Source organism: Gymnodraco acuticeps, unplaced genomic scaffold (genome assembly GCF_902827175.1).
Source record: "Gymnodraco acuticeps unplaced genomic scaffold, fGymAcu1.1, whole genome shotgun sequence".
Taxonomy (NCBI): Eukaryota; Metazoa; Chordata; class Actinopteri; order Perciformes; family Bathydraconidae; genus Gymnodraco; species Gymnodraco acuticeps.
The window spans coordinates 82,277-104,350 of record NW_022990319.1 but is presented as its reverse complement, the minus strand read 5'-3'; the positions used below and the strand labels follow the sequence as shown (position 1 = coordinate 104,350).

Sequence of the window (22,074 nt, the reverse complement as noted above, 5' to 3'; positions counted from 1 at the left end):
ACTGTCTTTTTCGGACACCTTAAAATAATGCCAGACCGGTGAAGCCATTTTGGCGAACTTGTTTTGCCGCACGCAGAGAAAAGTGTCATGTATTTTACGTCATGCGATCGGCTCTCGCGATCGGCATGTTTAGAGAGCACCGATCGATCGGTAGAGAGTGAGTATCGGCCGATATCGATCGGTGACCGATCGATCGGAGCATCCCTAATACAAACATATATATATATCTTATATGCACCATCATGTATAATGATGGTGTATGATGTAGAAGGAAGTGTGGTAGATAACAAGTAAATATACATACAGATCCATGTTACAGCAAAAGATGGAATAACTAAGAAGCACACAGTATAATAATAATTACATGCAACAATTAAATAACTGCTTAGCATCTCCACCACAATCCCAATCTGCTGTGTCCTGTTTTCCTCCCCTCTGCATAACACCCCATCATACATATGGGCTCAGATGGCCGCTCTGCATCGCGCCATCGTCTCCCATGCAGATCTGTAAAAATAAAGTAAGTACCATTTGTTAGCATGCTATAATAGATTGAATGAGCAATACAAGGATGGTCAGGATCTGGAGGTGGGAGGGTTTATTTTTCCATATATTTGTCTGATTGTTGTTATTGTTTGATTTTTCTGTATTACCTATGAGGTTGTTGTGTTTAATATTCATGAAAATATTTGTCATTGTTCAAATGATAATAAACATTTGCATAAAGCATATTTGTCCACTCATATGTTGATAAGAGTATTAAAAACGTGACAAATATTCATCTAAGGTACATTTAGAACAGATACAAAATGTGCGATTAATTTCCGATTAATCGAGATTAACTATGGACAATCATGCGATTAATCGCGATTAAATATTTTAATCGACTGACAGCCCTAATTTTTTTAAATGTGTATGAATACATTTTGAAAAACATTTGATCAACAAAAAAAAGGATTTGATCAGGATCTAGACTCAGTGTGTAGTTTATTAATTAATCAATGCTCTCTACATTAGGAACACACATACCAGTGTACCAGAGGGAGTCACACACAGCTGTGCCTAGATAACCAAACAAATTGACAAGATAACCAAAATCCTTGAATCTACACACAGCAAATAAACTCAAATGACACAAAGGAGATCACACATACAGTATAGTCGATATAAAACTGTCCGCTTCAATCTGAAGAGCAACTAAAACAAAACACGGGAGTGTACCTTGTTCTTGTGAACACTAATGTTATCCACAGCATACACAGAGACCACGAAGTTCTTAAGGAGAAAACTAGTTGCTAAAACAACAATATTACTCACCGAAACCTTGTAAAGCCGGTCCCGCATGCGGGCTCTTACAGAACCGACTAACTCCCCTTTCATATAGGTACAGCTCTCAACGTGCCCAGACTTGTAGTGATTTTCACCTCGTAAAATACTTTTATTCTCATTCTGAAAGAATGTGGTGAAATGTGCTAACGTGACGGCCATCTTTATGTTGGTGACGCGTATTGTGCGAGACGAGAGACCTGTAGTTCACTGAGCGGTTTCACACAAAAAATGTGTAACTTCACAGTTTTACGACACATTTTTATTTTTTTGACTTGCAAAATGTTCTTTTAAATTGACAAACATCATATGTGTCATTCGTGGCACAATTCAAACGGGATCAAAAGATAACCTTTCTCTCTCCATTGACTTCAATGTATAATTTTCCGCTTCCGGGGTCCCATGGAGGCTTTCGGAAGGGGAGGGACTTCGCCTCTCTATAGAATCGAAGGGAAATCGTCCCGCACACACTCATGTTAAAAAAGATGGCGTCTTCGTGAACCCAGTTTTTCTCCAGAGTGAAGCTGTCTCTAGGTCTGACATCTCAAAACCGAAAAGCAGATTTATTTCTCATGGATTATCAGAAATCATTCAAAGTGACACAGACACATTGGATTAACTTCAGCATCATTTTTATTGTTTTAATGCCATTGAAGACCACTTTTGACCAGACTACCACACAGGTGAGCCATTTTGCCGTTTTTAGCTAACTAGCTCCATATGTGTGTTCTTGTCATTATCTCCGAGAATTCGTATAATTGAGTGATAATGAGGGTACCCATCGATTCTGTGTCCCCTCACGATGTGAAACGATGGGTTGAGATGTGCGCAAAGATAAATAATAAGGTTTTGTGAGTGAATTTCGGTGCAGTCATCTGTTAGCATTTTTCGCTCGTTGCTAATTCAGAGGCTCAACGTTAGCATTTAAAAAAAAAAAAAGATCAGTTAGAGGAGTTTCTTTCCGTTACATGGATATAAAACATTCATAGTTTATTAAATGAACATGCCCTCAGACACTGTTTTCTGAAAGATATTGCAGGAGGCCCCCGTTATCGGGGTCTCTCGGGCTTAACTTAAGATACTAAACCAAATAATTGAGAACATTTGTCATTATTTTGAGATACATTGTAAAAATGTTTAGATACCAAGCCAAAAAAAAAAAGGTTCTCAATATTTTGTCATTATAACAACAAGCAGGATGTGTTTTCATCACAGTGGTTCAAACAGGCTTCCATAAGTTTCTCTGTACTTGCCTTGGCAGCATGCACCTGCCCAGACTCCCACACAAACACACAGCTGGCACCATCCACACTCAACTGCCCTGCACAGGTTCCTGTGGAGGAGAGGGTCGAATAGTCCACTGACGACCTGTAGGGGAGCAGGGCAGAGACACATACCCCCTTTTTCACGTCAGCTGGAAAGAAAATTCCTTCAAGGTAGACTGTGCCCTGCGGAGCTGACAACTTCTCATTCTTCCAATAGGAAATCCCTTTATCCGATAAGGTAGTACAAATAACGATGACTTCAATTATTATGCTTGCACGATTATTACAACACTGCTTTGCTGATGCCACTGACTGCTACAAATGTATGTTGTTTTAGAACAGAAGCAAGGGATAAATCACAATATGTCATATACTGTACATACAGTCCTAAAAAAAAAATGCAGCCTTGATAAGAAAAATAATTCACTCGATCCCTTATTGAACCAACATGTGTATGGTTTTTGTCAAACATCAGGCTGTTTTAGGACTTTGTCAATTCATTTGTTCTAAATGACTTCCTATGTTTTTCTGGTGTCTAATTAGAGATTTATTTTATAAAACCAGTGTTTTGTGACCTCAGCCAAAAGCAACCAATGACAGCTTTTTCTTTTTGAATAGATAATATAGGATAGATAGCTATGTCTATTAGCATTTAACATTATATGCCAATTACCTGCACCTTTCTTAAAATGTATTTACTTTAATACATTACTTTAATAACATAGAAAATATAAAAGAAGTTGTCAGAAGAAATAAATTAACATTTTCCTATGATGGATTCTTCTTACAGTACATTTCTTTAGTCCTTAGTTTTAATATTTTGGTAGATTGAGGGTTAGAGGCAACAAGAACTAAATATATTTTTAAATCAATCCCAGCGCAGAAGGTCCAGAACTGATTACTGCATTTGATCGATTCCATACTTGATTTTACAATATTTCATTGAGAAAACATAAAGGATTCATAGAGAAACTCGGGGAGCAGCTGTGATTTATTGTGAATATCTTCAACAACATTAAAAAGAGGACTAACGGTAAGAGCACTGGAGGTGGATGTTGCTTGGGGGAGGAGGGGGGGTTTCCCACCTTGGGAGGTCATCCCGCTGTTCTTCAACAATGTGTGAACAAACTGCTTTAGCAGACGGCCGATTCCCTTCTAACACCGCCACTCTAAATCAAAAGTGCCATTTTCTCCCGGTTCATTCCATTGCTTCCACTGCAATCTTTCAATCACACAGTGCATCTCAACAAAACCAGTCAGAAGTGTGTGTGGCGTACAGTAAACTGTCAAAACAAAAATCATTATAAAGTCCTGCTCCCGAATAAGAAGCAGTCCTGGAAGGCAAAAAAGGGAACATGCCCAAAATCTCTTTTAACATTCTGTAAAAATAATTTACTTTGTGTCACCACAGGAAACGAGGTGGGGGAAATCACTGGTAGATGACTTTTCCACAGACAAGGTGCCAGTGCTGAAGAACTCAAACCAAGGAAAGAGGCTAAAACTCAAAACAAAACCCTAAATCAGCTGTTATTGAAGAGAATAAAAGTCCTGACATGATGTTGAAGGTTGTAAAAGATTTACCATGATTGTATTTCTTTCCCCCTATAGTCATGTCTTGTGTACATCTTGATTACTTTCCCTTTTAACTGTAAAAAGCCTCACTAGTTTTATGGCACTGGCACTTTGTTGTTCCAAAGCCTTGCTCGGTGTATCAAAGGAGGGTTTGGGGGGTCAGGCACAATTCCCCAAGAAAAAAGGACCCATGCTAGTGTACACACTCTACAACACGTTTACAGGTGATAAACAACAAGACGTTCTCCCTTTTCATGTCACAGCCTGTGCTGGAGGAGTGATGAGGTCACAGGAAGCGGATTCCTGCTCCAAACTGTACACCATCACATATCCTAAGAGAGGAGAGAAGAAAGAGAAACAACAAGTAAGGAATGAGTGTCACCTTAAGACAATTCTTTATTTCCTTAATCAGTTTGCAGCATTTTGAATAAGAGATAAAGATGCAGAACCAGAGATAGCGTTGTTGTTTTTTCACTCATTAAAACTAACAAGTTGGTAAGGAGAGTTAGTTGTGTGTGTTATGCTTGTAGCAGGCTAATGTAGCCTCTAGTTTCAGTATAGAGGCGGAGAGAACAAGCTTCTTTTACACTTTTTCCATTTGTAGCAAAAAAACTAAATGTCGGGGCCAAAATGGGTTGAAATTGTCCAAATTGAGCGCACTATTTACATGATGCCGTTGTGTGAAAGCCAGTCAGTGTTTGGATTTCCCTGACATCTAGACATTGTTGAATCAGAAATGGAAGAAAGACATATTGTAGCCGTCTCTGGAACTACATTCAGAAAACAATTATTAAAAAATGTTCAGACTTTTGACATGTTTATTTTACACATCAGCATCATAATGTAGTTATTTTGGTATCCTTAAAACCAAATTAAACAATTGCAATTAAATCACAGCAAATTGTGTTTACTTTGTGATTACACTGCTGTAGTAAACGCTCTTGCAGTTTGTTATGAGTCCAGAAATACCCCTGTAATATCTGGGAGTGTTAGTGAAAAGTGTACCTGTCTCCACTCTGAACTCCCATGGGCACACAGTAGTTGAGCTCCAGCCTGGCGATGTTACCGAGCCGCAACACGATGCCTGCTCCGTACGACCAGCGAAGACACTCTGCCATCTTCTGAAGGTGAGCCCGGGGACCCTCACCTGCACACATAACACCCGACATGTCAACGCCCACCTGGGATATCCCACTGTCACTCAGAAGTGATTCACATTCCAGAAACATACTGAAAAGATGCTTGAGAATATTCAAATGTGGCTTAAATGCACTCTAACAAATTCTGGAGTGGGGATTTATTGATTGTTCATTTCTATGTGTTCACTTGGTACTTCTTTGAACACTGCAGGTGCTGTATTTATGCATTTACTAATTTCTTTAGTCACCCACCATAGTTGAGGTTGCAGAGGTTTCCTGCATTGAGGAAGAAGTGCGTTCTGAAAAGGTCACCGAAGCCCCCCTTGCCCGGTCTGAAGGGCAGAGGAGTGTAGAGGTGCAGACCACCTGCCCAGTACGCCTCTCCACCAAGATAGTCACCTGGAGCACAAAGAGAGGGCATTAAACCAAGATATGTAGTGTACTTACTTAAACATACACACATGCTTACAGCCGTAGCACTTTATTCATTATTTTAAGTACTTCTCTTTATGGAGCGGTATTGTGTGTGGATGCTGACAGTGTAGAATTAGACATGAAGTGGAACAGCGGATTCCAGCTGTAATCAATCATAGGGTGTTGTAGTCTTATTGTCTTTACCACTAAGTCCCAACAATATTTAATGGTTGGTAAAACAATTTTTTGTCTTTGTCTTATAGTTTTGGACAGTAAGCCCCATGTTGACTGTCCCATTCTTTTTGACAAAGATGATTGATTAAGGTACAGCTGATTTAAAAAAGAAAAAAACTCATTAATTGAACTATAATGTTTTTGTACCTTCACTCTGTGGCCCAATGCTATACATCCCAAACCCTCGTACACTGGTGGGACCTCCAAGGTAGAACCTGGAAAAAATTGATTCATTCATTAAACCATATACCCAGAATGTCATTAATAGTACAACGTTTAAGACAAATAAATTGGTCAATTCACAAGTAGCCCAAGCTTATAGTCAAGTTTAGATTTTTAAACAGATATGATCATCTTGAGAGCATGATCTTTATCAAAAGAGCCACAGTGTGTTCTCATTGGGAGTAGTAAATGAAGGTCAGATGTGTCAGAGCCAGATGGCAGCTCTTGGATCAGACGTACCTGTCAGCGATGCAGGACGGCTGTCCTCCGATGGGACAAAGCATCCCGCCCCACAGAGAAGCAGACAAGACCTGAGAGGACACACAACGTTTCTGTTAATAACACAAAACCTTAGAAGTATTCAGTTAAGCAGAACAACGTTTGTTGTTCCACTCCTCTAGTGCGGCTTTATCGCCCACTGGTGGTTCGTTAATGCAATTCATCAACTAAAAGCACACTGAAAGAAAGAACAAACTCAGGTGTTTGCAGCTTTTAAAAGACAAATATTGTTAAACCAGTCTGGCGTCTTATTTCTGTCTTACCGAGTCCCAGAAAAGTCGTTTGTTGAGCTGCAGCTCAAAATCCTCTTTCAAGAAGCTGGTGTCTCCACCTGTGTACCCAGCCAGTTCCTGCAGGCCAACACATGAAATGTTTATAATCATATATTCATGTATTTTCAGGGTCCCTTATTATTATTAGACACATGTGCACACTAACCTGGTTGATCCGGAGTAATGCACCCCTGCTGGGGAAGATAGCAGAATTCCTTGAATCGATCGACACAGTGTGCTGCAAACAAACAAAACAGGAGATGTGTTGAACTGGTGGGGTGGAAGATATAATATGTATAGCACTAATAACATGTATTTAAAATGATATGACACAAGGAGGAGTCCAGGCTCCAGGTTGTACCGAGAGGGCAGATTTCAGCGAGTGTCCGCTCTCCTCCCGCACGGCGAAGGACGCACTGCGCGCCAGGCAGCCCAGCTCCCTCCACACACCCTCCCACTTCAACGTGTGGTTGGTCATCCCGAGGGGGAACTGCAGGAGGAAAGGAAAGGGGAGAACGTGAGCTGAAGACGTTTGAGTTAACTCATCAGTTACACTTTTCCTAGCAGATAATGTGTCAATCCTGCATGGTTCAACAGTATTAAATGCTGGCAAATTCAAGCGTTCAGATTGGATTTACACACTGCTGTGCACAAATGCAGAGCATGCATGTCCACAGTCACATGTTCGACTCTTTCTCCCTAGATTCTATACCTATGCCAATGCATTTAAAAATAAAAAAGTCCACAAATAAAAATAAAGGTTATTATGGTACAAACTAAGCAGTTTAAAACATGGGTGAAATGAATCTCGAATGAATTTATTTTTGTACATAAACATAAGGAGGAAATGTATCTGTATTGATATTGGTTAATCATTTGAATGGTCTGTTTTTCCATTCAGAAACAAACACGGCCTCTTACATTAAACTCTGCAGATGCGCCTCTGTCAGTTTCTTTTAAGGAGCTCCATGGGAACTGACCGGTGACTTTGTACAGGTTGAGGATGAGGCTGAAACAGAGGACACAGTGTCTTAAAACACAACTCAGAGTTCTGGTGGTGCATTTACTGGCAATCCAAGATTTAGGAATCAGCCATCTGTAAAAAGTGCTTATACTTTATGAAGTCAGACTTTCTTGGACACGCAGTCAACAGTCTATTTGCAACATTCACTGACATACTTGCGTTCGAAGTTTCCGGGCTGGGGCTTGAAGAAGGACAGGCCGTATGACGTCTCCTTGGTCCCGTAGGAGAACTGGAAGGTGAGTTTCTCAGCTCGACCGAACACGTTAGGTAACTTCAGACCCAGCACCTGAAAGACCAAACCAATACTATGAAGCCACCATGTTCTGTGATCATTTCTGTTTCACTGTAAAAGCAGCCTGTGTCCAGTTTCATCCAATGTTATTAACTTGTTACAATAAGCTCTTTTCTGCTGTGGCATGACGAAAGGCTATTTTCTATAAACATTAAAAAACACATTTCCTGTTATTACTAGAACTAAAACGGTTTCCTTAATAATCTACCCTCATCGAATAATCATTACATCTCTAATCTAATGGAATAAGCTTTACCTGACACCTATAACATAACCAATATAACATAAACCTGTTTCTTATTCTGAATATAAAAGTGTAGTAAGGAAAGGAAATTAAAAAAGGTTCTGGCTTTTTGTGCCATAGTTAAAATAATCTAACAGACGGACTGCAATAAATTCTGATTTAAGTGATTCAAATGCCCACTGGCCTTATAACCTAAGTTGACAATTGTATAACCTGGCAGCCAATTGAGCGAGAATTTGAATGAACTATCTTATTGAATAGTGCTCCATCCATAGCCAATAAAGTGACAAATATGACTGACATGAATTATATGCAAGTGTTGTTTCTCTCACCATGCTTCCTTCATTGTTGCCAACCATGGTGTTGTAGCTTCCTGTCAGCCTCTTTACCTCCGTCACTTCAAAAGTTACATCCAGACCGTTGGGCAAGGCGTCTGAACCTGGGGAAGAGCCATTATTCAATAAACTGTTTGTTTTTGGGGCGGTATTTTTTATTACAAGGTCGGAATGAGTTACCTTCAGATGTATCGATAAGAACCTCCACCTCTTTGAAGATTCCCAGGCGGAGAAGCTTCTGTCTGGCGATGTGAGATTTTTTCATCACCTGTAACCGAAAAAGAAACAGAGCTCTGCAACTTCTCCAATACTGAAACTGAGTGCTATCATTCCTTAATATACTCAGTAATAAATACGTACATCAATGAGGTTTTTTGCGTGGAAAACCTCAGAGATCTCATAGCCGAGCAGATCCTCTTTAGTTCTTCCAAGACCCTGGACGTTAACATGTTGGACGACCACCTGCAAAAATATGTTTTACCTGGATTACTCCAACAAAACCATCGTATACAAATGCAGACACATGCATGTAGCTGCAGGTACTTAGACTGTGATAGCAATTCAAATCCATATTTTTTTCACTTGAGTTCTTTTACAGATACTATTTATAAATACTTAGATTTGTTTTTATCACAAAATCTAGTCTGATATTACTGCTACTTACAGCTTTGTTTTCGAGGATCTCCTGCTTGGATTCCTGCTCCGGTTCTGGAAGCTCGACCAAGTCATCAGGGTGGACGCCCAAATCTCGGCCATGCATCGGGAGAGGATCCAGACTCTGCCACCATGATAAGCACAATGCCTTTAAGTAACACTACATTAACAATGTAATGCAAAGTTCAAACAATTTATAAAAATCTCCCTAATAAACCTTCTTTGACTACAGAAGTTGAGCCAAACTATAACTATATTTCCGAGTTTAAATTTGGTTTGTGTATCTGATACACTTAAAACAAGGAAGGTATGCATGGCACCTCTAAAAAGGACTGCTGTCATTGAGTCATTAGGTCAATGAGTGGGCCTTAAAAAGAGAGTATCTGATGTCCTACGACAAGTGAAAGTCACTGCATGGGGAGTCAGTTTGGAAGGTGGTAAGGTAAGTAGGTTAAAGAAGCACATTTCTCAAATGAAAGACTGTGACAGTAAATTGAATCTATTTGTGGTGTTAATTACACAGTATGAAATGGCTTTTAGTGATATTCTTGTATGAAAACTGTCTGAAAACACAAAACCACGTTAAAATACTACCACAAATCGTGGTTACAACGAGTTAGTTTGTCATACATATGATATCTAAATTTGAAAATCCCACCAGGCCTATATTGGTAACATTAATGAGCTTCAGTCAAAGATACAGCTTTTCACCACATGCAGTTCCTCAGTACACACGTAATGTAACCAGTCAGTATTCTTTATTGTTCGTCTTTATCCAGCTGTATTGAACAGTACATCGAGTACAAATGCTAGTGAGTCTGACTTGGCAGGGAGGTCATGTAAAAAAGGTAGGTAACAAAGGCACATAAAGGCCAGCTGCCAGGGATAATGGAGTTTACCTTAGCATGGACAGTCCCCATGGTTAATATCCGCTCCTAAAGGCCTCTTCAGTCGGGGTTACCTGCTCTGTAAACAGGAGAAAACTGAAAAATGACAGCGGCTAATTTCTCCACTACCTATCCCCCTTCAAGGGAGACGCCATGACAGTTGATGAGATCTCGCGTTGCGTTCATGCACTCCTCGTTTTCTACGTGAACCTTAAGAGCTGTCTTTCATTCTAACCTCGTCACGTGGTTTTATAAATGTATTTTTATGTTTCCCGTATACAAGGTCATGCATATATAGCAGGGTGACAGGCAACAGTGCTGCTGGATACGTGGCTTTATAACGAGTTAGATAAAAGGAAGCAATGAGTGGATTTGGAATAAAAAGCTTCCAACTGAGATACAATTATAGAAGCTAGCAAATGCATTGCTCTTAAATGCATCATTCTGTCTTCTCTCTGTGATTGGTTAGAAATGAGAAATGTTTTGAAGGAGCTTGTCCAGAAGATGGCGGTATTTGTCTACTTTCTCGCCGTCTTCACTTCAAAATGAACAGAAGCTGGCAGCGTCTGAATAAAGCACTCGTTAATTGCACCTGCATTTGGAAAGAGAACAATTTTGGTGAGTTCCCAGACAGTTTCGGCCTTGTCTTTAAGTGTGGTTTTTGTTGTGGTTTGTGTAAATTAAAAAAAATGGGGTCAATACAAGTGTTACTAGACATAGCTAGAGGCTATCTATACATTCAATATGAAAGAAAACTACTGAAATAATTTAACGACCTCAAGTCTTTTAATTTACTTTTAAGTTTTTTGATAACTCTATTCATTTTTCGTTTGCATATAATGGCCTCAATAAAACTCACTATACACAACTAAGCTACCTAAACCATGAACTTCTTTCTTAGCTCAGGATGACAACAACGTGGAATATTGTTGTCCTTTAACTATAACCTCATTTAAAAAGACTTAAAACAATGAGAATCCCCATATTTATTTTTGACTGTTTTTAATCCTTAAAATAAACGAATGTTTGGTGACCCCTGACCTATGGATTAACCTGGTGACCTATGGCCCCCATTGTGCCCCCACACACATTACCCCTAACTATTTTCTGCAAAGACCTATACACCAACTAGTGTTCATGTAAAACTGCCCTGTCCGATGTTTGTCTGTCTAATTCATTCATTTCATTATATAAGGTGGTGCGCAGTAGCCTACTCTTACAATGGGGGCAAAGCCCTATAAAGGTCTATACGGCGCTGAATGGGAGTAATGCACTCCTGCACGTTCATGTCCCATCACTAGGTGTCAGTATTACTTAATTCTTAAAACCTCATTCGAGTAACGTTTCAGAAAAGTGCGTCAATAAGTATTTCACGAGAAAAAACGACTGAATATGAATCTGTATAAACCCTGTTATTCCCTGAGTCTGTACTTCTCAAATTGCCCTTTTAGTCTAATGACTACGTGTTTCCAAAACTACGGCTTTTTGGACCTTCAGGGGTCCTTAGTTCGCACAGGGAATTATCATTTTGGAATTGTTTTTTAATATTGTAAAACAGCTACATTATGTAAAAGGTTCCTTGCAGGATAATTAATATATGAAGTAAAATGAACACAATTCCTATTTTGGTTTCCAACTTTTTTTGGCTTATACAGACAGGTGCTCTACATCAGTTATGAACATTTTGACTGTAGGCTAGTTCATTTTCTCTCTATATTTAAGGATTTTGCAGTTTATAACAAAAAATATAGAGTTATCCAAAAGTCAGCCAAAAATCTAGGCCACTAAAATTCACTTCTTATACATTTAACCCCTCATAAATGTCGACTGGGGTTAATTCAAACTGTTTTTTTGTATTAACTTATGTTTTTAGCTTGGGTTTAAGGGTTAGGAGAACGAACTTTGAGTATCCACATCATGACGCTGCGCTGCTCACCTCTCTCTCTCTCCCCCCCCCCCTCTCTCTCTCTCTCCCCCCCCCCCTCTCTCTCTCTCTCTCTCTCTCTCTCTCTCTCTCTCTCTCTCTCTCTCTCTCTCTCTCTCTCTCTCTCTCCCCACCGGTACAAACCAGCCAATCAGGAGGCTCCGATCGCCTCCGCTCTCTCCTGCTGTTCCCTCTCTCTCTCCCCCCTCTCTCTGCCCGCCGCTGCCCGTCCAGCAGAAGCGGTCCTCCTCCTCTCGTATCAGAGACACACACACACACTCACACACTCACACACACACACACACACACACACACACACAGTCCAAACCCCCAGAAAAGCCCTGCTGAATCCTCACACCGTCTGTCAGCATGGGGAGCGCTTGTTTTTCCCGGGACGTTTGTTTGTTTATCCTCCTCATAAATACTTGCAGGGTGATGGGGAATGTCGGACTCGCAGGTAAGAGCTCCCCTTTCCTCTGTCTTGCTTTATTGTCAACCATGAAATGCACATTTAGTTGGCTTTACCGGTAAAAATGATGAAACATGAGTGAAAAACTACTTGGAATATTCTAATGATATCACCGGAGATTGCATTTTAATCATAAAGCACACGTGGGCCACTTTAAACTTGCCTTTTGATAGCACAGGAAGTTCCTATATTAATATTATTTGGTAGAGTAGCGTGGCTTTTCATCCTCTATAATATTAGAACAGCAGCGTAAAAATGGCACACTGTATACAACTAGAAACTCACATTTGTGTGGTATTACAACTGAATTGTATTATTTTCGTATCTCCTACTTCACATGTAGGCTATTTAAAAAAAATCAGCTAGAAAGTGAGTTGCACCTCACGTTTAAGATGCGCAAATGGTTTTCCAGTCGGTTTAACGGCGTCCCAGACTTCACTGGAACTTGTGTTTCCTGCGCGCAAAGGTCAATTTCAATCGGAAACCGCAGCTTGCTCTCTGGGTTAAGCACTCATTTGCTGTGATTTGCTGCGGAGTGAGAGGGCTGCCTGTTTAAATATTTCACCGTGTGCAAATGGGGCAAATGATTTACCGATGGTGATTTTTAGAAGTCGACTCAGCCGCTAGAGAGCATCTTGTCTCCGGGTTTGGTGGAGGAGGTGGAAGCTCTGTGTGTGGGGGTAATGTGGGTGGAGAGGGGGTGGTGGTGGCAGCAGGGAGCGTCCAGGTCCCAGGAGGAGCCGGTAGGCAGCAGGGGCCATATCGACCAGGCAGCAGCACATTGTTCAGCCTCCCACCTCAGTGAAAGCCCGCGAGCCACCATGCAGGGAAAGGCTTTGTCAAAACCAGGGGCACTCATGTTTATAAAGCCCACCACTGAAGAGAAGATGAATTCTGTGGCTCCTCTTGCAGCATTTCATCCCATAAAAAAAGACTTAAACTTGTTGCTGCTGCCTTTACTCCTAAACTCTGTCTCTTTCTCTCGCTTTTCCCTGCAGCTCACTGCCTTTTTTTTTTTACCAGGAAAAATATTTATTGTATATTCCGTTTTATCGTTTATTTATTTCCGTTATACAGCTGAGCCGGGCAGAGAGCCAGAAAGAGAGCAGGGGCTGAACCACAGGCCGCTTCCAGCCGGGTCGACTGACTTACTACACACTGTCTATTTATACTCTGATGCAAAGGAGCTCTGGGGTCAAAGCTCTGCTGAACAATAGATATGACAGCCAGGAGGAGTGTGTGTGTGTGTGTGTGTGTGTGTGTGTGTGTGTGTGTGTGTGTGTGTGTGTGTGTGTGTGTGTGTGTGTGTGTGTGTGTGTGTGTGTGTGTGTGTGTGTGTGTGTGTGTGTGTGTGTGTGTGTGTGTGTGTGAGTGTGCAATGACTTGGCCCTTCACCCTGGGATTTGGGCCCAGATGTGACTGGCTCCTCTATCAATAACCTGATCAATTTTAACCGTTAAACCCTCTGTTCTCTGCATCTGAGACCTTGAACAAACCTTGACAAAAAACGTTTATAAATTGAGACATTAAGAGTGTCTTAGGATCTAATAAAGCCATACATATATAACTGTATATCACACTTTCAAGTTAGGGCAATGCAAGAGACAGATTAACTTACATAATTGCCAAAATTAGAGCATTTGAATACATCCCCCAGTATGAAGCAAGTTCCAAAAAAGCTGAGTACCCCATTTCCCACAATGCAACTCAAACGCAGCTTTCATTAGGCTCGGTTTAGTGTTTGTATATTAATGGAAAAATGTTGGAGATCCCTTCTGTTGCGGGAACTTTCACAGAAGTCATTTTGAGTACTTTGCCATGGGTTTTTATTTCTGTCTGTTTAACTATGGACACATATTGTAACCTGAAATCAAAAGGAAGGTTAAGTCTGAATACGGGTGTGGTCCGTGTGAGTGTGTTGGAGGTAGCGGTGTAGGAAGTTGCGGATGGGGTGATTCCACTTTTGGTGATGGCTGGTGTGATCCAATTACTAGATAGTTTATAACTCAGAAAAGTTAATTTGTGGCTAACTGTCACCTCTTTCATGTCAATGGCTTATAACAATGTCAAGAGGTATTTATTTAGAAGTCCTGAGGAGGTAAAGCTACCCAGTAATTCACAAGAGAAAAAAAGATTGGAGGTCTGTTTCATATACAACATTTTAATTTTGTGTTTTTCTGTGTTCATATCTTAGTAATTTAGCATCCTCTGGGGGGTCCATAACCATAGGATAAGAACCGCTGTTGTAAAATCATTATGCCTTACGTCAGTAGAAGGCAAATCATCGTCATTGCATCCTAATATAGGCTTAAAACAAGCTAAATAATTTTAGAAAAGTAAATCGAGTGCAGAACTGTTATCATCTTAGTGCTAATCGATTGCCTCCCTGGACATTGAACTGCTATTCGCACACCTCATGTAATGAGACATCAGTTGAATGACATGCAGTCTGTGAACTGTGATACATTTGAATTGAGATGGCTCTTTAATGATGCATTAGGTCAGTACGCACACCGATCTTGATTTGCCATCTGTAGTGCGGCTTGTTGAATCCACTGGGACATATAGGATATTGACCTCCATGTCTACATGTTTTTACAGATGCAGACGAGTGTGCAGAAGGGTCGGACGACTGCCACATCGACGCCCTCTGCCAGAACACGCCCAAGTCCTACAACTGCATCTGCAAGCCAGGCTACAAGGGAGATGGCAAGCAGTGTGAAGGTGAGTGACCTTTTTCCACTTTAAATTGTATTGACATTTATTTCCGTGTATTTATTTCCATATACGTCTTGCTTGCTTGTGTACAGCGTTCTTAGTCGTAAGGCAAATCTTCATTCAAGGAAGGATTCAAGGCTTTTATTATCATTTGAACATACAGTAGCTACAGTGTGGATATGTCAATGAAAATCTTAGGTCACAGGCTTATGCACACGTCGTTTTTAACAGTGGATCTAACAAAAAATGCTTTGGCTTTTCAATGAATGCTGATGACAATACTTAAGAAAAGTCACACCTACAAGCGTAGTAGGCCAAACGAGGAGGGATTTATGTTTCAAAATGCATTGGTTGGGTTTAAAGCAGGGGGCTGCATCCCTCACCTCAGGGAGTGAGCCAGTCCGCGGCCCCGCAATATGGCGTTGTTTGAGCGAGGGTGGCAATAAAGCCCACAAACGGCTGGAGGAAATGGGTATAAGTACCCAATATAAATCTTATCGGAATCAAGGCCAAATAATACTTGATTGGGATCACGTTCATTGAAGTGAAACTTTGATGTTGGATGTGAACTAACATCTGAATCACATCTAGACTGGATCTGGGGACTCTGATGTAACGGCTGGTTATAGACAGCAGTTTCACAGCCCCTACATGCCGCCCCCAGTCGCCCCCCTAATCTCCTAATTAATGGGGAGGAAGTGGACTAAGCGAGGGTGTCAGGGTGAGACGGGGCAGCACCTGGCTGTGCGTTCACACCTCCAATCACTTCTGCCTCAGAGCACACCACAGCTGGAGCTCCAGCAAATGCACAGATATGCTCTCCCTCTCTGTGTTATGCAGAATCCTAGCTCGCTCGTACAATTATTTACACACACACACACACACACACACACACACACACACACACACACACACACACACACACACACACACACACACACACACACACACACACACACACACACACACACACACACACACACACACACACACACACACACACACACACTACACGCGCACACAGTGTAATCCTGTAATTTGTTTCCCCATGTACCGTGCGCTTCAGTGGTTATCCCAGGACAGATTGCCTTCATATTTTGCAGTTTAAAACTTGGATGAAGTGGGGTATACTTTGTAAGTGGGTGTAATGCCATCACATTCCAATGAAGCAGCCATTAAAGCATGATGTCTAACCTTATGACAAGGGATTCTTATGATTTGTTTCTGTGCTAAACTATCCAACTCTTTGTTAAAATCCAGGGCTCAAAACCAGATTGTACTTGGAGCCTAAACACGGTTTATCATCTTGGGATAGTTAGGGCCAAAGTAAAACAACACTTTTTGTAAAGACAGACAACATCATTCAAAACTCCATTGATCTCTGTCAATAACTAAAAACCCAGCATTGGAACATAAGCCACAGTCTGTTGTTTGGACGATAATAATAATACAACCGTCTTTGTTTCTTTCTACGATATCTTTGGCCCTGGTTTGAAAATGTTTACATCCTCCTTTGTTCTGTGAACATGATAGAGCTAAAAAACATATACTTGACTCTGGGTCTTCTCGGCTACTTACCCAAATCGTCACAATTTAGGGGGCCGCATTAGAAAAGGGCATGAGAAAATGTGCTCATATGAGATGTACCCAAGTTGCATGGACGCCTTCCTTTAATAACTCCCATTAGCAGGAAGTATAGAAAGAAAATCACAGGAAAACACACGCTGAATGACAGATTGTAACAATAACAGAAGCAATTACTATATAGGTGACGTCATCACTTCATTTTCCATAAACAACTATGGGTTGATCTCCCCATAAGCTCTCTGTGTTATCGTTTTTTTTCTTACCATGTGCGTGCGCCGCTGTCTCACGATGACACCATTTTTGGTCCAACTGACCCCTGGCGTGTAAATGATTATTGATTATGTTATTATCCAGCTTTGTTGTCTTTTACATATAGTGTGTGATTTATTACACTGGACAGACGGACACAGATCTATTGAACTCTGAATAACAACAGCTCCTCTGTTCTCTGGTGGAGACGGCAGTGTGTTTGGGCTTTTCAGGAATATAATCTTCTTCCTGTCAAGCTGCTGTCTGAGCGGACCTGTCCTGACAGCCACTTTTTATTACATCACTTCACCAAGGCCAGCACTTGGATCAGTGTGTGTGTTTTTGTGTAAGTGTGTGTGGAAGCTGTAGGCTGCTGTGCTTTGACGGAGCTTGAATGTCAACCGCATTTTATTACATCACCATTCTAAATCCGACATTTGAATGCATTGCGTGAACTGTGTGTGTGTGTGTGTGTGTGTCAAACATGCTTTACACACACACTTCCTTCCCTTTGCCCCCTGACTGTACGCTGAGATATATTGAACTCCATCCAGTGATGAGACAACAGCTCATGACAGGGACATCAAATGAAGACAAATGGTGGTTTGGATTTGACCCCCGACCCTGGTGATTAGATATGGCCGCTGTAATTGGTCGGCTGTGTTTTCCATCAACAGGCATTACGAGTCACTTTGCCGACCAGCACCATTAGTGGCTATGCTATTCCTGGAAGCACCTGGAAGCAGCTCTCTCTCCCTCAAGTCCTCTCTGCTTCTTTATCATCAGTGTCATTCCTTATCAGCAAACACTCACTCAACAGTCTAGTCAAACACACCGTGGGAGAAATTGGATAAAACTGAAGGATCGTCATATACTTTTTATTCCTTAATCCTCACGATTACATTGGCTCAGAATGGTATGATCCATCCACACTGTTATCTCTTACTTGTCCTCTTATCAGACCTTTCAGTCCAGAGCACCTGCAGGTATTCAGAGACCTCCAGGTGCACCCGTCATACTTCTTGAAAACAAAATAAAACTAGCCTAAACTGCCACATAAATCTACTCAACGGTGGGTTAAATCAGAATATTATTCTAAGTAGTGTTACGTCTATCCAGAGGCTTTTAAGACAATTGAGACGGAATAATATTCATCCGGCCATCGATTTTCTGCCAATTAACCAGGACCGGGTCACAATGGAGCTCTCTTCAGAGGTTTTGGTTCCTTACAGTATCTCTAATGTTAAGCCCAACCATTTTACAGAGAGAAACTAATTTCCACCTTTGGTTAAATGCTAGCACCAGTGCCCACGCTGCAACAATCGGCTTGTGGATCTCAACCGACCATACATATTTGAACTCCTGTAGTTTGGTTTTCAATGTACCTCGAACCTGCAGGGAGCAATACACACATGATGAACTCCCATCCAGACCCTTTTACACTTGACTGCAAACCGCCCAAGTGCTTACTAAAGGTCATGGTCTGTTAAACCCAACCGAATCATATCATCTGCAAAGAGCACAGATGCAATTTTGAGTTCCCTAAAGTGGACACTATCCTCCTAAGGCTGCCCGTTGTGATCCTGTCTCAAAAGTACAAAAAGTACTAATACTAATCTAAAAATAAATATAATGTATTTGTGCTGTATTTGTTCTTAAATGTCGTTTGCTTTTAATCTGTAAAGCACTTTGAATCGCCACGTGCTGAAAAGTGCTATATAAATAAAATTGCCTTGCCTTGCTTAATCGGTAACAATAAAAAACGAAGTGCCTCTAGTTAATGGTTCAACCCCTAAGTTCAATAAGTTATACAGCTTTGTTTGCAGTTAGTTTGGTCTCTGGGAAGAACATTGCAGGAACAGCACAGCAATGAGAGCCTATAAGATGCCAAAGAAAGCAGCAATGTGAAGTTGTTTGACTCTTCACTTACAAAACGAAAGCTAAATGTGCTGGGTTAGGCCAAAAAACAGATACAGTACATTTGCTCAAATTGTAAAGCATTTTGTGGTCAAAATATCAACTGTCATCTTGTGACTTGGTAAATATGGAGTCCTTCAAATGTACAGACATTATTTTTTTACTGTCGGTTTTCTGGAGAAAGCCACAAGGACATGGATCGTGTTGATGACCACATTATTAGCGTGCACTTTGGAGGTTCTGGAGGGATGTGGCCTGTGTGGCTCCACATTGACAAAACTCTGGCTCGCTCATGTGCTTTTGTAACGGCTCGGATTCGAGACCCGGTGACCAAGGGAGACGACCTGTGCTCTCAGCCTCTGCTACACGTCGGCACTACAAATTAGCAGCTTGCAGGCCGCTTTGTTCTGCCAGGAGCCGGATGTCCAGTAGTCCTGCAGGACTCAGCGGGATCAACATCCCAACTACAGTGGGTTTCAACCACAACGGTTTGTTCCACCATGGGTGTGATGGGTGCTCCTATCAGGACTGTGTCCCCAGAGGCGTCATTTTCTCAAGTGAATGCGTTTCTTTGAATGCTTCTTGTCACTGAAATCGGATCTGCCGTTTATGATCGCTGCCCTCTCTGTAGACTTTTCTACGAGCTGATACTGCCGGCTCGTTATGGAAACATTTGAACTTTTATCCCTGGGCTGTCAAATGAAGAGTATGTGGGGGGAGCTGTGTATCAGTCAAGCCTGCTTTACTGTGTTTGTGATTGTGTGTTAAGGACGGTGCCAGAGTTGTCTCCCTGTTTCTAGTGAGATCTAGCAAAACCATAACCGTTTGTAGAGTGTTGTGAGCACTTGTTTTCTTCAAAGATGGATCTCTGAACAAAGAACTGTGTTTTCAAAGATCAGTTTAGTAAAAGTCTCTGAGCAAATAAAGGATAAGGCATGGCATTCCTGCTGCAGAAACATAATTGTCTATTTTTGTTTCATCGTTTTCCCTTTTTATTTTGTCTTATTTCTCATGAATTGTGTTGTTGGATTCGTTTTTGAGGTTTTCAACAGAGTGCATTGGTCCTTAGGGATGAGTTATATGGCTGGTTGCTATACAGAGCTGTCAAAGCCTGTGTTTACTTAGCATTTGCCTCTTACAGGCTAATTGATTGGTTTTCATCAGTGCTGCCAATCGCGCTGAATAGTCTCTTCTCCTCTCTTTCATTGAGTGTACAGCCACCTCCATTCTTACACACACAAACACCTTTGAGTGTGTACTTTTGTCTCAGTTGGATTCCAAAGCTTTATCTCCATACCAGAGCAACTAATTAAGTACTGTAGGTAGAGGGAAATGTCACTTCAAACACTTTAAAGCTGTTCTCAAACACTGGTTCTGGCTGTAAATAGTTTTTCTCTTGGCTGATTTATTTTTTGTGTTTCTCTTAACTATATAACAGGCCAAACATAGACAGTGTGATTCTACCACAACTGTAGCTGATTAGTAGTTGATGCTAGAGTTTAGTAGGAGAACAGTTTTGACATGAAACTGGGATTTTACTGTATATTTGGACATCATTCAAAGCACATTTTAGATGAATTGCATACAAAGTAAATGGGAATTGAGGACTTTAAAAAAAAGTTTGCACATATCTGAATCTACTCCCTAAACAACTTTGCAGACAAGAGAAAATTAAAGAGACAAGAAAGACCTGGAGTTCTGAGTTCCATCATAAATGATGAGCTGGACAGAAACGCAAAGACACAACTACAAATCATTTTGATTCAGGATTTATTCCTCCGTGAAGTGCACTCAGAGCATCACTCTGGACTTCTCTGGATGACCAGTCCTTGGTTTTTAATCAGACTAGGTGTGGCTCATGCAACATGTGCACCATTAATTCTCTTTTGGACCGTTTCTTTGCTTGTCAGAACCTGACAGATGCCGTGTCTGATTGAGACTGTATTGTACCAGCAGCTCCCCCCTTACCCTGCGCCAGAGTAATGAAGACATGACCTGCTTTACCGAGACAGAGAGGAGGAGGAGGAGGAGGAGGAGGAGGAGGAGGAGGAGGAGGAGGAGGAGGAGGAGGAGGAGGAGGAGGAGGAGGAGGAGGAGGAGGAGGAGGAGGAGGAGGAGGAGGAGGAGGAGGAGGAGGAGGAGGAGGAGGAGGAGGAGGAGGAGGAAATACATCTCATGGGAGGAAAGGATGGCGAGGGAGATGTTACAGGTTGCAGACAATTACTAGGCCATTGTCTGCCTGGCGTCTGTCCCTGCGTCATCAGTGAGACGCTCTTTCCACTGGCTACCTACAGACACACACATATCCTCCGTGCACCTCCCTCTTTCTCTCCTGTCTCTCCGTCTACTTCCTCCATGCAAGACTCAGGGGAGCAAGTCAGATTCATTCAGACTCAGGCTTTATATATAGATACAGTGACCTCATGCCAGCATCTCAAAGCCGCTTCCTTGTCAGTGTTTGACGGATGATGTCTGGCATTGCTGGTTGGAAATGTCACTCAGTAAAAGCTCACTTGGACTTGGTACTGACTTTCACTCCACAGCTGAGATATGTAGTGTATGTCGGAGCGTTTCTTTATATCATGACAAATTCACACTCTTAATAAGAAACTTGACTTGGTTGCTACTGTGGATTCTTCTTCATTTCTGTAACGAACAAAAATAGTTTAAAAATATTTAAAAATTATTCCCATTTTTTGCCATGCAATCTGACCTCATAAAAACGTTTATTTTGGCACACAAGTGAATTTAAAAATACATTTTCTACATCAAGAGACCAAGTTAGCGACCTTCTCCTCTTTCATTACATTTTTTTAATAAGGCTGTCAATCCGCAGACAAACCACTGTGGTGCGTTGCACATGTTTTATTACATTAATCAACTGAGTAAAAGGGAATGGCACTGACCATTTTAATTTCATCTTATGATTTTGAATCTTTTTTGAATTGTATACATTTTAGAATAATACAATGTACAGACACCTGGATACCCTGCACGATTCTACCCAAAAGGCCTCAGCTTCTTCTGCTTCACTTCATTCAGCAGAGATCT

The 22,074-nt window shown here is 41.2% G+C and overlaps 2 protein-coding genes across 5 annotated transcripts in view; one reads left to right on the top strand and one right to left on the bottom strand.

Moving 5' to 3' along the window:
* Positions 1-3,564: 3,564 nt before the first annotated feature.
* LOC117550653 (sorting and assembly machinery component 50 homolog A-like) lies at positions 3,565-10,360 on the bottom strand. Its single transcript, XM_034223125.1, has 15 exons — positions 10,172-10,360; positions 9,283-9,396; positions 8,979-9,080; positions 8,799-8,886; positions 8,616-8,722; positions 7,903-8,033; positions 7,645-7,732; positions 7,085-7,213; positions 6,890-6,961; positions 6,715-6,801; positions 6,413-6,483; positions 6,098-6,165; positions 5,555-5,701; positions 5,169-5,310; positions 3,565-4,495 (listed from the first exon to the last, which is right to left on the bottom strand). Exons 1-15 carry the CDS (start codon positions 10,190-10,192, stop codon positions 4,450-4,452), a joined length of 1,413 nt encoding a protein of 470 aa, XP_034079016.1. The 5' UTR covers positions 10,193-10,360; the 3' UTR covers positions 3,565-4,449.
* Positions 10,361-12,317: 1,957 nt separating this feature from the next.
* Positions 12,318-22,074, top strand: part of LOC117550651 (signal peptide, CUB and EGF-like domain-containing protein 1) — a gene marked incomplete at its 3' end in the record, with an annotated part of 91,370 nt that continues 81,613 nt past the window's right edge. For all 4 annotated transcript variants that reach the window (XM_034223124.1, XM_034223123.1, XM_034223122.1 and 1 more), the window contains 2 exon segments: positions 12,318-12,540; positions 15,154-15,276. In XM_034223124.1, coding sequence (XP_034079015.1) covers positions 12,453-12,540; positions 15,154-15,276 — 211 coding nt within the window.

Bases quoted from the DNA above. Each gene is read 5' to 3' on its own strand.
- LOC117550653 (XM_034223125.1), bottom strand. From the start codon at position 10,192: ATGGGGACTGTCCATGCTAAG. The intron at 8,034-8,615 runs GTGAGAGAAACA...TTGGTCTTTCAG, and splicing joins GCAACAATGAAGGAAGCATG to GTGCTGGGTCTGAAGTTACC. The intron at 5,702-6,097 runs GTACAAAAACAT...TTTGTGCTCCAG, and splicing joins CATTGGGCCACAGAGTGAAG to GTGACTATCTTGGTGGAGAG.